General features: G+C 41.9%; 1 protein-coding gene across 8 annotated transcripts in view; it reads left to right on the top strand.

Annotated features, from left to right (window-relative positions):
* Positions 1 to 14615, top strand: part of KCNH7 (potassium voltage-gated channel subfamily H member 7) — a 256606-nt gene that overhangs the window by 163825 nt on the left and 78166 nt on the right. For 5 of the 8 annotated variants that reach the window (XM_028747250.2, XM_028747240.2, XM_028747230.2 and 2 more), the window contains exon 4: positions 9810 to 9842. The exons of the other annotated variants lie outside the window; for them this stretch is intronic. In XM_028747250.2, coding sequence (XP_028603083.2) covers positions 9810 to 9842 — 33 coding nt within the window. The remainder of the gene's footprint in view (positions 1 to 9809; positions 9843 to 14615) is intronic. 8 annotated transcript variants of the gene reach the window in all.

The raw sequence follows: 14615 nt of genomic DNA, 5'->3' as shown, positions 1-14615 counted from the left end.
TTGTGCTGGAACACAGCTGGCACTGTGGTCTAAACCACAGAGCCTACGGCTTGCCAATCGGAAGGTCGGCGGTTTGAATCCCCGCGACTGGGTGAGCTCCCATTGCTCAGTCCCTGCTCCTGCCGACCTAGCAGTTTGAAAGCACGTCAAAGTGCAAGTAGATAAATAGGTACTGCTCCGGCAGGAAGGTAAACCACGTTTCCGTGTGCTGCTCTGGTTCGCCAGCAGTGGCTTAGTCATGCTGGCCACATGATCTGGAAGCTGTCTGCGGACAAATGCCGGCTCCCTCAGCCAGTAAAGTGAGATGAGTGCGCAACCCCAGAGTCTTCCGCGACTGGACCTAACGGTCCTACCTTTTATGTATTGTGCATCATCCTGTGTATTTATTTATCCATCTGTCCAGTGCTTTTATTCTAAAAAAAATGTTTAGGGGTACTCTTATTTTCTTACTCATATTGAAATACTGTCCCTCAATGAGACCAAACTTAGATTCACAAAATGTTTAGGCTATGTGTACCCCTGTGTCCCCCCAGAAAAAAATCACTGCATCTGTCTATCTATGGAGAAGCTCTGTGGATATTCTGACCTGAATAAGCGAAATATATTTCCAATATTGAAGAGTCCAGGCAAAAGAGCCCCCTTCACACCTTACATGATACCAAATGCAGGCTTACAACCAGGGCCAGATTTAGGTTTGATGAGGCCCTAAGCTACTGAAGGTAATGGGGCCCTGTATATGTCCAACTGTCCTTTGTCAACAACAAATTGTCGCTGTTTTTTGTGTTGAATATATGCTTTATGGTAATTTATGGACCTAATAGTTATCTAAAGCCATTTTATTTCTTTTTTATCTTATATTTTGGAAATGTACATCCAGGTTTTCTTCCTTTAAATTTTTTGGGGGGCCCTAAGCTATAGCTTGTTTAGCTTAAATCCGGCACTGCTTGCAACCACCTCAGCAGAAGGGAGAGAGCTGCAGCCAAGCCTATCTATCAGACACAACTACATGTACAGAATGCTACATATGGAGGAAAGGGTCTGTGTTTCTTTTGTGTGCATTTTTTCGCTTTACTGTGCATGGATAACAATGCAATCTATATTTTCAAAAAGTAATATATTAGACTCCATTGAGAGATCCGTTAGTGTACTTCTGTGAACAGTAAAAGGAGCAGGAGACAACTGCCGCTAATTTCCTCTTCCTTTTCCTGATCCTGGAGCTTTCTAAGAATCTGTTGGGGACCCTTTCAACAGAGCTTTTTTTTGGCCACAGTTGTTGAGCTTTTTGGCAAAATAGCAAAAAATACTTGCCATTTTTGAGCTATTTTTATGGATAATCAGCAGAACTGACGCTGGGTCGCCATAAGCCTAGATTTTCCCAGACATTCCCCCAATTTCCGCCTGGACACTGCTGCCGACTGCGGTATTTCGGATGTATGGCAGCCCTACTTTCAATCAATATGGAAGTGATATGATGGTCTACAGGGAGAAGGAGAAATCAAATAAGATACCACTTCTTCATTTCTATGGAATAATAATAATAATAATAATAATAATAATAATAATAATAATAATAACAACAACAACAACCCATCTGGCTGAGTTTCCCCAGCCACTCTGGGCGGCTCCCAATCAGTGTTAAAAACAGTACAGCGTTACATATTAAAAACTTCCCTGAACAGGGCTGCTTTAAGATGTCTTCTGAATGTCAGGTAATTATTTATCTCTTTGCCATCTGATGGGAGGGCGTTCCACAGGGTGGGCGCCACTACCGAGAAGGCCCTCTGTCTGGTTCCCTGTAGCCTCACTTCTCGCAATGAGGGAACTGCCAGAAGGCCCTCGGCGCTGGATCTCAGTGTCCGGGCTGAACGATGGGGGTGGAGACGCTCCTTCAGGTATACAGGACCGAGGCCGTTTAGGGCTTTAAAGGTCAGGACCAACACTTTGAATCGTGCTCGGAAACGTACTGGGAGCCAATGCAGATCTCTCAGAACCGGTGTTATGTGGTCCCGGCCGCCACTCCCAGTCACCAGTCTAGCTGCCGCATTCTGGATTAATTGCAGTTTCCGGGTCACCTTCAAAGGTAGCCCCATGTAGAGCGCGTTGCAGTAGTCCAAGCGTGAGATAACTAGAGCATGCACCACTCTGGCGAGACAGTTCGTGGGCAGGTAGGGTCTCAGCCTACGTACCAGATGGAGCTGGTAGACAGCTGCCCTGGACAAAGAGTTAACCTGCGCCTCCATGGACAGCTGTGAGTCCAAAATGACTCCCAGGCTGCACACCTGGTCCTTCAGGGGCACAGTTACCCCATTCAAGACCAGGGAATCCCCCACACCTGCCCGCCTCCTGTCCCTCAAAAACAGTACTTCTGTCTTGTCAGGATTCAAATGGAAGCATTTGCTGGATTGAAGCCCCTTCTATGAACATACGGCTCCCTTCTGTTTGTGGAAGAGCTTCCATTTTATAAAATGGATCCAACCCATCTATTACTGAGGTCCAGCTTGCAGGTTTTGCACAGCCATCTTGTTAGCTACTGTGAGAACAGGATGGTGGACTAGATGGGCCATTGGCCTGATCCAGCAGGCTTTTCTTACGATCTTATAGAGAGAGTTCAACCATGAGCTTGGGTTTGGATGACATGCTAACCAAACCTTGGCTCAGCTTAATGTGGTGCAGACCAAGGAGGAGCAGAGCGACTGAGACTTTCTCTCCTGGAACAGACTTAGTGTGACCTGCAAACTAGACCAGTGTCAATAGGAGGTTTGCCGAGCTCTTCATTTCTTACTTACAGTAAAACAGATCTAAGAGAAACTTGGACAGAAGGGAATGGCACAAAAGGTTAGCAAGCCCTATGTGGCAAAAATGCTACATTATTGATGCTCACCTTACTTTGTCTGTTTTATTATTTAGTGCAGCACTTGGCCTTATAAATCCAAAAAGGCACAGTTTTACATCACGGCAATGAATAAATAATGTAACCAAGGAATCCTTCCTGCATCTCATATTGTAATTCTATAAGTGAACATCTGCGTTGTTCTAAGTGCCTGTTTGAAGCTGGGAATCCCTCAGAGTTTGGGATCTCCATCCAGCCGCAGATCTTGGGGGTCTCAAATTTCAGCAGTGCCCTGCGTGACACCAAAATTCGGCACCCCTCTGCTTCTTACGTTCCATTGTAAATCAGAGTTGTGGCACCCCCAGGGGCTTGGCCAGTGCAACCAAACCAGTCACCCTCCCCTAAATCCACTTCTGCTCCATCTCCAAATGTGTTGTATGTTATACTTATTTATTTACCACCTTTCCCCCAAGGAGCTCAGGCCAACATATATTGGTTCCCTGTCAGGCTTCGGGGAATCCTATCCCTTCCACAGTAGCAGCCAAGAAGCAGAGAAACAATAAAGTTCTAACCATGCAGTTTATTAACATTCACAGAGAAAGACGAAGGAATGCAGTCTTTCCTAAATAATGGCATTGCTCCAAGTAAAGTCCCCCCCCCACATCTCTCCTATTCTATGTCATCCTTGTGTCGACTAATCTGAGCTTTTTGCCTCTGAGCTCTGTGTTCTACTACCCTCAAATGCACACCTGGTCCTGGGAAAGGGGGGCCAGGAATGCTCTCCAAAGACACTGAGTCTGTCAGCTGTCTCTCCCCTGGTGCTTCTTCCTCCTGCTGTTGCTCTTCCAATATTTCCGAGCTTCTCCCCTCCGCAGCCTCTGAACTATGTCCTTCTGCAAACACTGTTCTAAATCTATACTGTCCTCCTGTTCCTGGGAAGGTTCAGCAGAAGGGGGCAGCAGTCTCCACCAGTCCTCCTCAGTCCAGCCCCTGGCATTCCCCGCCCTACCCCACCACCCACCCATTGTCTCTTCACAATTGTATCCTGAGAGGTAGATTAGGCTGAGCAATTGTGACAGGCCCAAGATCTCCCAGCAAACTTCATGGCTCAGTGACGATTCCAGTTCCCACTTCCTGCCCAATAACGATGCCACGGTATCTTTCAATATGTGGCTTGGAGAGCTGTAAAATGTGGTGTTCTGGGTTTACTTAAGGCAGGAGTGGTTGATTTGTGGCCCTCCAGATTTTGTTGGATTACAGCATCCCTGACCACTGGCCATGCTGGCTGGGACTGATGGGAGAGCTATCATGTTCTCTACACCTGATTTAAGGGTTTGGATACACAGAACTATCTGCACCTGCAATTTCAGAGCAGACCTTAATATTCATAGGCTGAATAATATTCTAGCTGAATAATACTCATTTTCAAGGATTCCAGAGAAATCACCAGAAAACTTGCTGCCTGTGGGTGGAACTGACTTCTGTGAGCTATAGTAGCAGACTGTGCATACTTGGGCCTCAAAGCCTCTTTAGACAGGTAAAGAAAGTGCAGAAATATATCATTAGATTACCAGACAGTGTGAGGAGTTTGGATCATCCAGGCCTGGAATAGATACTAGGGCTCTGTTATGAAGCCTGCAGTTTGCGCACAGACCTGCAGTTCTCATATGATACCCATTTTATAATCTAGTCAGGAAAATGATGCTGGCTAGGGACATTTGCTTTTCAAAAAAGGGGGGAGGGTGTTGGAGGAAGAAAAGGTGGTGGTTTTGTGGGGTTTGGGGGAAGTGTTAAGGCAAGCAAGAATCAAAAGGAAGGAGGGAGACTTCAGGGCAATGCTAGAGGGGAAGGGGAGGTGTGGGAGGGGAGGATCAGCCAAGAAAGAAGTTAGGAGCACAGCAAGGGAGAAGAAAGAGAGCAGATCAACCGTGCATCCTCAAAAAGAGCAACTTGATTGGGCTTGACAGCAGAAGATAGGGGAAGGGGAAAGAGTTAAGGAAAATACTGACTAACTCTCCAGAAAGACTGAGATGACATTGGAATAAAAAGACAAAAAGGATAGGGGGAGTTGGTACCTGTCCTTATTTCTGCAAGGTATGTTTGATGTGGAGGTGTGATAGAGAAAGGGATGAGCAAAAGAAAAAGAGGGAAGCTCCAGAGAAGAGTTCCTGTTCAGGGAAAGGAGGGCTGTACAATCCCAAGTTGCTAAGGCAAAGAGCAACCATTTCAATGCCTGAGATGAGCATTTAATGATTAAAATGAAAGCAAAGTCTGAAACCCTCGCCTTCCTCTCTTATCAAAGTCGGGGTGTCTGTACGGCTAGGTTTAAGAGGTGAAGATCCTTTCCTTCGTGATCTAGCAAAAGGAAAGTAAAAATCAACAGTAACTGCAAACATAGCTGTCAAACACTTCTCAAATGGGGACTTAATTTTCCAAAATAACAAGCAATCTAGGGAGGGGCACAGGAGGCCAGGGATTAAGTCAGAAAGCAATAGGCATACCATAGGGATAATGACTACATAGCACATAGGCAGCAATTCAGAGCATAAGCTTTTCCTTACTTTTTGTTATAGCACAAGCTGCTCCTACATCTTTCTATGGCTGGAATTTCAGCCTTCCATTCCATGCACTTAACAAACCTGGATTTCCCCAGACATTTTAGCAATTTTCTCCTGGGCACTGCTTCTGGTTGCAGTATTCCGTCTATGTCCGGGAAATTCCAGACATATGGCAACCCTACAATTTGCCTGATCAACAAAGCAGGATCTTCAGCTGGCTGTGCCTTTAGTCACCAGCATTTAAGTTCTCCAGCTCCAAGCCAATGGAGATCCTGAGCTGGAGAACACGCCCACAGTGCTGTAGCATCTTGTACTTTTGCTGTTTTTGACTTCCAAGACTGTTCTGATATATATTTGTCCTCCCCACTCACCTTTAAAAGGTTTCCCTTAGCAGAACAGCATCAGTCAGCCTGATCACTCCCACTTCTTTCCTCCTCTGGCACAAGCCAGTAAAAAAGTCCAGCTTAGCAAGATATCTGGGATTGTGGTTTGCTTCTTCCTAACAAGCAAGCCAGGATTGCTAGCCAGCCTTTGAAGGAATGGGTTTCCCAAATCTAAAAACCTGACTGTACAGTCAGTCTGGAACGGGCCCCCAAATCCACATTTTTCCTCCTCCAAGGGAGCATTTTCTAAAATGCATTAACTTGAGCTCGTGAGTCAATGTATAAACAGAAAGCCAGCTATGCTCAAAGCTCACTCCTTTATCAGTCCGTGACGGCAATGGATGACCTTGGCTGTTCCAGTGGAGCAGGGATGGCACTCTGTCTATCTTATCTTACATTAAGACCACACTCTGACGCACAAACTTAGTCCGGGAACGGCGCCAGGAGTTAGTGACCTCTTGCTCCAAGATAAGAGTGCCGGAACAGGAACACCCTTTTATAATCAAAAGTATAGGAAGAGGAAAACCCTTTTATGGTTAAGAGTAAGGAGCAGGGACATCTGTGATGTCAACTTGCGTGTACAAGCTGACGTGGCTGGATTCCTGGGGAAGGGGGGAGAGGGTGCCTGGAGGATATATATACTGCATGAAATCTCTCATTTCTTTGGACTTGCTGTGAGCTGAACACACAGGTGCCTTCTGCTATCCGGAGAGCAGAATAAACTCTTTCTCTGAATCAACCTCAGTGTCATTTGACTTCCTTCCTCCCTCCCAGGAGCAACGCAGACCCCACCAGTCGGTAAAGTTTAATAAGGCTACACCTTAAACCAAGGTTTGTTGTTAGCTTATGAATCTCGACTTGGTAGGGATCAATCAACCCTGTATTTGTTAGAAGAAGAGCTTTAGGCAGGTTGGAGCAGAACAGTACAAATTGAGAGCATTTGCAGATGATTTGGTACTTACATTACAAGAGCCTGAATCTAGTACAAAAAGGGTTTTGGAATTAATTCAAGAGTTTGGTCAAGTGGCAGGATTTAAATTGAATAAGTTAAAAACTAAGGTATTGGAGAAAAATTTGACACCATTTGAAAAAGAAAGGTTTCAGAATGAGACAGGGTTGACTGTGGTTAAGAAAGTTAAGTATTTGGGGATAAATATGACAGCTAAAAATGTGAACTTATTTAAAGACAATCATAAGAAATCTTGGTCAGAAGTGAAAAAAAGACTTAGAAATCTGGTCAAATCGGAAGCTTTCCTTGTTGGGTCGAATTGCGGTTATAAAGATGAATGTATTGCCTAGAATGCTGTTTTTGTTTCAAACATTGCAAATAGTGGACAAGATGGACTGTTTCAAGAAGTGGCAGAAAGACATCTCTAAATTTGTCTGGCAGGGCAAAAAGCCCAGAATAAAATTTAAGATATTAACTGACGCAAAGGAAAGGGGGGGGGTTGCCCTGCCAGATTTCAAACTTTACTATGAATCAGCAGCTTTCTGCTGGTTGAAAGACTGGCTACTTCTTGAGAACACAGACATTTTGGACTTAGAAGGTTTTAATAATGCTTTTGGGTGGCATGCATATTTGTGGTATGACAAGGTTAAAGCTCATAAAGGTTTTAAAAATCATATTGTCAGGAAAGCACTATACAATGTCTGGACTAGATACAAAGACTTGTTGGAAAACAAAACTCCAAGGTGGTTGTCGCCAATGGAGGCAAAAGCTGTAAAAAAGCTTAATATGGAGTCTAAATGGCCGAGGTATTGGGAAATTTTGGAACAAGAAGGGGACAGATTGAAATTGCAGAGTTTTGAGAAATTAAAAGGGAAAGTGAGAGACTGGCTTCATTACTATCAAATAATGGAGGTTTTTAAGATGGACAGGAAAATAGGCTTCCAGGTGGAAAAATCAAAATTGGAAACTGAACTGTTAGAATCCAATACTAAAAATCTGTCAAAAATGTATAACTTGCTGTTGAAATGGAATACACAAGATGAAACGGTTAAATCAGCAATGATTAAGTGGGCACAGGATATTGGTCATAACATTATGTTTGCTGACTGGGAAAAGTTGTGGACCACCGGGATGAAATTTACGGCATGTAATGCCCTAAGAGAAAATATTATGAAAATGATTTATAGGTGGTACATTACCCCAGTCAAGCTTGCAAAAATTTATCACTTGCCTGACAACAAATGCTGGAAATGTAAAGAAAACGAAGGTACATTCTTTCACCTTTGGTGGACGTGCCCAAAGATTAAGGCGTTCTGGGAAATGATCTATAACGAATTGAAAAAGGTATTTAAATATACCTTCCTGAAGAAACAAGAGGCCTTTCTCTTGGGTATTGTTGGCCAAGGGGTGTTAAAGATGTGTTAAGGTTGTGTTTTGTATTGTTTGTATATTGTATTGTATTGTTTTTTTCTTTCTGTTGTTTTTTCTTCTCGTCTTTTTTCTTCTCTTTTTTTTCTTGTATGTTTTAAAAGTAATAAATATTATTATTATTTTTTAAAAAGCTCATAAATCTTGACTTGGTAGGGATCAAACAACCCTGTATTTGTTAGAAGAAGAGCAGAGTGGGAACAATTGGGCAGAATGCATGCAATGCCTTAAGTCAGTTTCTTGTTTTTCCTATCATAAGAGCAATTTGCCACATTTTTGCATCAGGCATCGGCATTTTAAGGCATGTGTTTCTTAATATGTTGTTGTTTGGTCATTTAGTCATATCCGACTCTTCGTGACCCCATAGACCAGAGCATGCCAGGCACTCCTGTCTTCCACTGCCTCCCGCAGTTTGGTCAGACTCTTGTTTGTAGCTTCACGAACACTGTCCAACCATCTTGTCCTCTGTCGTCCCCTTCTTCTTGTGCCCTCCATCTTTCCCAACATCAGGGTCTTTTCCAGGGAGTCTTCTCTTCTCATGAGGTGGCCAAAGTATTGGAGCCTCAGCTTCATGATCTGTCCTTCCAGTGAGCACTCAGGGCTGATTTCCTTAAGAATGGATATGTTTGATCTTCTTGCAGTCCATGGGACTCTCAAGAGTCTCCTCCAGCACCATAATTCAAAAGCATCAATTCTTCGGCAATCAGCCTTCTTTATGGTCCAGCTCTCACTTCCATACATCACTACTGGGAAAACCATGGCTTTAACTATACGGACCTTTGTCGGTTTCTTAATATACACATTATTATATGCAATTTTGACTAATGTGCATGTTTTGCAAGCAATGTTTTGCAATATAATGCATTTTTGTTATTTTGACTAAAGCATGTGTTTTTATGGAAGAAGAAAAAAGAACCCAATACATACATTTTTGGTACACAGGTTTTTTTTACTAAAGAATTTTGCTCCAAAATTTGGAGAATGCCATTTTCAAAGGTTAGCTGCATTTTGGTTGGCATATTTTTTCATGAAATGCAAGATAGGGAGATTCCAACCCAAATTTCTCCCCTATCCCTATTTATGTCAATATTCTTGGCTTATTGTTATGTGTCAACACTGGCAAAACAACCATTGGTAGTTTTGACCAACTTATTATTGCATCAGTTCTCCTCTTGTAAGAAGAGAGGAATGGTGGCTAGATGGCCATTGGGATCCCTTTCAGCTCTGCAATTCTATGAACAATCTCACACAGTTACTTTGAACATTGTTCCTTAAAATGCACAAGACTGCAAAAGAAAGGGCTCACACCATACTTCACACATGCCGGGCAACTGTCCAGGGTCCCAAAATTTCAAAGCAGTGAAGCTGGCCTCTATTGCCACAATTCTGTACTGTCCAAAGCCATTACACATACAAGCAGAGTGGTGTTTGGCTGTGAAAGCAATGTATTACATTAAATACCATCCATGTGGATCTGTATATTTATGATTTATTGAAAGGCAACCATTGAGCCAAATTCTAATTTTTGTGTGTATCTCCTTGACATATGCTTCTTTCCCACATTTAAGGTTAACTATAACTGATTTATTATTATCTGTTATTTCTTTTTTTAAAAAAATAAAATGAATGCTATCTGTAAATTCAGTTTACTTGTATTTCAGATGGCAACAACCTTTCAAGAGGCTCATTTTCAGGTAATTCTATCCATTGAAATCCTATTTACACCACTTCTGCTTCTATTATTTCAATGACTAGCCCAGCTTTCCTGAGCACTGATTCAAAGCTGTTTCTTACTTACTGGATCTGAATACCTTCCTCTTTTCTATAGACACTCACCAAACCCTAAACATCCTACCAGCCACGTATTAGATGATTGTCACTCTCCCTGTTCATGCAGTTTGTTGCAAAAATAAGAGCTTTATCAAGCATGCACATCCAGCCTTCAATTTTGTGGGTCACATTTTATGAAGGCTTAGATTATCTGACATCATGTCCTACCCACCAAGTTTTTGGGACAACCAATTTTAATCTCACTTTTCTACATGGATGTATCACTTGAAAACATTGCCCTGTGAACATCACATATATTGCATCAACAGAGGCATGGTATCCAACCTGATACAGTTTTTTTCCCCATGTCAGAAAGAAGGTCCAGAGATTGTAATATTTTAAGGGCCACAAGCTACTTTTATTTCAATAACTAAATGCAAATATTCAGTTTAAATATTTCTGAATTCATCTAGTTGTGTCCCTTGTTTAAACGCTTTGCTTTGAGGTCACTTATCCATGCCTCTTAAGGGTAACTCTTGCATGGCTCAGTTTTCCCACCCTAATCCTCCCCATCCTTATTTCATTCTCCTGTCTCTTAATGGTGAGGATAAAAGAAGATGGACCCTCTTATCCCACCAGGCTTAAGTGTCCATCGTGCGAGTATTAACAGCTTTAGTCCTCAAATCTGTCACCACCATCCACGTGGCATACCATGGCCCAAATCTATCTGTCTCACTACCATGTATTGCATGTGATACCAAGCATGTATCTTAACCTTATCCCACCATCTCCTTGAGTTCAATGGACTGTGGAGCTTTCCACCCACTAGAGTCGCCTTTGTTTCAGGTCACTTGTGCTAGATGTGGCTTCCTAGCCTGCTTTTTTTTTTTTTTTTAGCTTGGCTCTGCTGGCCCGCCTTGGCCACTCATTCACTCGACCACGACTGCAGCATCTTTCACACGTCCCACAGCCATATGAGAGCCGCTTCCTTGCAGCACATAGTGCAGCAAAAGTGGAAAGTGAGAGGTCCCCCCCACCTTTTCTCATCATACTTGAATCTTTTCTTTATTACAAGACATTAAACAATAAAATTCATAAGCTAAAATCATCACATGGCCACTAATATATCAAAAAACAACAATGTCAATTAATACAGTGTGCAATTTATACTCGGAGTTTGGTGACAAAGATAGAGCATAGCCTGATGTAGATAGGTAGGGTCAAATAAATTCATCTACTTTACAGTTGATGGCTACCTCGGCTATATAATTTGCTCTAATTTTCCTAGCAGCAGTTGCAAAGAGTGCTACACGCCAGGTCACATACTTATCTGTGTCTGCAAGGAGATATAAAATCATATGAGGGGGTTCTGGCCAGGGGACCTTGTCATTATAGGTACTAAAAATCTTTTTCTTGCATCATTATATAGGGGACAGTGCAAGATATAATGCATAAGGTCCTCCACTTCAGGACATCCCCTAATGCAAACACGTTCATTTTTTGGTATACCTCTATGTCTCCCATCTCTATAAGCAGAGTTTATTGTATTTAATCGTAACTCTGTAAAAGCTTTCCGAAGCTGTGCAAAAGTCAATTCATTAAAATAAGATGTATGTTCATTGGCCTCTCTAAGTTTAAAATACAATGGGGCATACTTGAATCTGAAGGAAGCTGAATGGCAGGAGAGTAAGAACAGGCAAAAAGGAAGTATTCTTCACACATAGCAAAATTAAACTACGGGGTTCACTAGTACACAGCGCGAGGTTTACTAGTACACCCAGTTGGACAGTTTTCAAAATTGGACTAACCTTATCATGAAAGAAAAAGTTATCAATGGCTGGTAGCCATCTATGTAGTGAGTGATAATTTGAACATAGAATAATGGGTGCAGCATTCCCCATTGGTGTAAGGAACAATTGTATTTTGCTTAGCTAACATCTCCTATTTGACCATCTAACAGTGGCAACTTCATAGTGCCTGAAGCTGTATCACTGGAAAAACCAAAACGATCCTCAGAGTGTTTCCCAAACTTGGGTCTCCATCTGTTTTTGGACTACAACTCTCATCATCCCTAGCTAGCAGGATCAGTGGTCAGGGATGATGTGAACCATAGTCCAAAAACACTGCTCTAGAGGCATCATCAATACTTACTCTCTCTCTCTCTCTCTCTCTCTCTCTCTCTCTCTCTCTCTCTCTCTCCTGGATTTCTTTTAAGAATGTGAAATAATGGCACATATTATTAAATGTACTTAGAAGAATTTTAAATGGGGGGGGGGGAGTTTCCCTTCTGCATGGGTCTGAAATGGATACAGTCAGATACTGCTTATGATTTGGTCTAGTCAACTCTGTTGAGACCAAGAGACAGTCCCTTACCGAGCAGGTTTGCTGTATTGTTGATTCAATCCATATTTCCAAAAGAGGATTAGCAAGACTTGTCAAGCATATCTGCCCTACTCATTATTTTCATGAGCGTTTCTTAAGATAGGGTTTTGGGTTTTTTGTTTTGTTTTGTTTTGTTTTGTTTTGCTGGTTTGTTTATGCTGTTTATAGGCCACCCTATAACAGAAATTATCTGAGCAGCCCTAAAAGATGAAAGCAAGAACAAGTTTAAATAATTACAATTACAGCAATAATGCAGCGAAGAAAACGCCTCCAAGTACAAGATGCAAAAATGATGCAAATGATGTCAATAAATAAATAGAATGGATAAGATCAGGCTATATAGGTGACAATGTCTGTCCTGTTCACACAAATTGTAAGTGAGCTCTGCCTATTTCATGTCCAATAATAGAAGAGGGTTTCTTTTTTTAGAGAGAGACAAAAGAAAGAATATGAAAGATCATTAAGTTGCTAATTGCCTTTACAGTAGAAATGAGCCACCTGTCAAAAGACAGTTCAATTAAATCAAAACAGAACATTGGAAGTTTCTTTTCCAGTTAGAAAAAGACTGGCAAAGATATTCATCTGGGTTTCCCATTTCATTCCTGAAAGTATTAGTAGTGAGCCACATTCTCAATGGGTATCCTTTCCAGCTGAACTAGCAGTTAAGACAGCTAAATCAGCAATGCAGCCTTGCAGCCAAACATGGTTGTATTAACCTAGCGAAGCAGAAAAGACCATCTGCACCACCATGAATATTACTAAAATAGAACAGCAGCAGGGCAGGGAGGGAACCTTCTACATTTTCCATTGCAAAAATGCAAGGAAATTCGATGAATGATCTTACTTTATGGGCATGCACCGCAACTGATAAACAAAGAACTATAGTAATTGTCTGAGCTTTGATGTAATTAGCTTGCACAATTGATTTACAGACTGTTTTATAACTCAATTTCACGTGCATTACGAAAACTACACAATGACTTTAATGTACTTTAGTAATTTTCGGCTGTAGCCAGTTTGTCAAGCATACATTAGCTGTTAGGCAAAAGCTTCCTGGACAGCTCCCAAGATGCACGTCATTGGATCTATGGGTACAAATTGAAGACTGACAACTCCAATGGCTTTTCCCCATACTGTGTTTGTCTCTTGTTAAATGCTATGGAGTGAGTGAGTGAGTGTTTGTGTAGACAGAGGAGATAGAGGAGTGCCTCTGTCTCTGACCTGCTTACTACCTCTACACGCTGTGATTATTGTTGTAAAGAACCATACGGACCGGTGGAAAATGTTCATGGTTTAGGCAGGAATGCAGATCCAAACATGCATCAGTCTGCAGTGTAGACAGATAAGGCATCTGCACAGAAATTGACATTTGGTATCCTGGGATTCTTATTCACACTTGGGCACAGAGAGCGTGAATTTAAAGCATACTCCATGGCTAGGAACGGATGAATCAGCCACCTGTAAAATCTGCATTTATCTGCAATTATTTCTTCTTCTTCCTCTTCTTCTTCTTCTTCTTCTTCTTCTTCTTCTTCTTCTTCTTCTTCTTCTTCTTCTCCTCCTCCTCCTCCTCCTCCTCCTCCTCCTCCTCCTCCTCCTTCTAATCCCCCAGAAATTCATCTTTAAATACATGATTAAATATGTAATCTAATATGCATTTTCCTCACCAAATATGCATTTCTAAATTTATTTGTTTCTCAAATTATGCATTGTAAAGTTTATCTTGATGAGCTGCTCGAGCTGAGAACAGTGTCAGAACATTTAGGAAGTGTGAAAGCTGGCAGATACCTTCGTTCGTTCATGATGTACAGATCAGGTCAGTTCGCATCAGAATTTGCAGTGATCCAGTCCCTCAAGCATCCCCATCCAAAGTCAACTATTCGACACACCCCACAAACACACATGGCCTTTAAAGCTTGAGAGGGCAAAGCGCTTATGAGATTGGCTGCTACCTGGTAGGGTTTCTTGCTCAATGTAGAGCCAAAGAAAATCATTCAAATAAAATCATTTTTGTACATATAAAGGATTCCCTGAATCCTTAGACCTCCACCTGCCCCATCATGGTTTCCATTGCAAGTCTCTTCCTACTGCCTCTTATAATATTTATCCAAGTTTTGTTTATATCCCATTTTAACCATAAATTTCATACATTACAAGTGTTATATCAGTCCTGCTAACGTTTTTAAATGTTGACAGTGGTCTTTAAGGTAGTCTGCAAACTTTTCCCATTCTTTATTCAATGTCTTGTCTTCTTGGTTCCTGTTTCTCCCGGTCAATTTTGCCATTTCAGCATAGTCCATCATCTTGATTATTCA

This window comes from Podarcis muralis, chromosome 1 (genome assembly GCF_964188315.1).
Source record: "Podarcis muralis chromosome 1, rPodMur119.hap1.1, whole genome shotgun sequence".
In the NCBI taxonomy this organism is placed as follows: Eukaryota; Metazoa; Chordata; class Lepidosauria; order Squamata; family Lacertidae; genus Podarcis; species Podarcis muralis.
The sequence above is the reverse complement of the archived record's forward strand: the minus strand, read 5'-3'. Positions and strand labels throughout refer to the sequence as shown.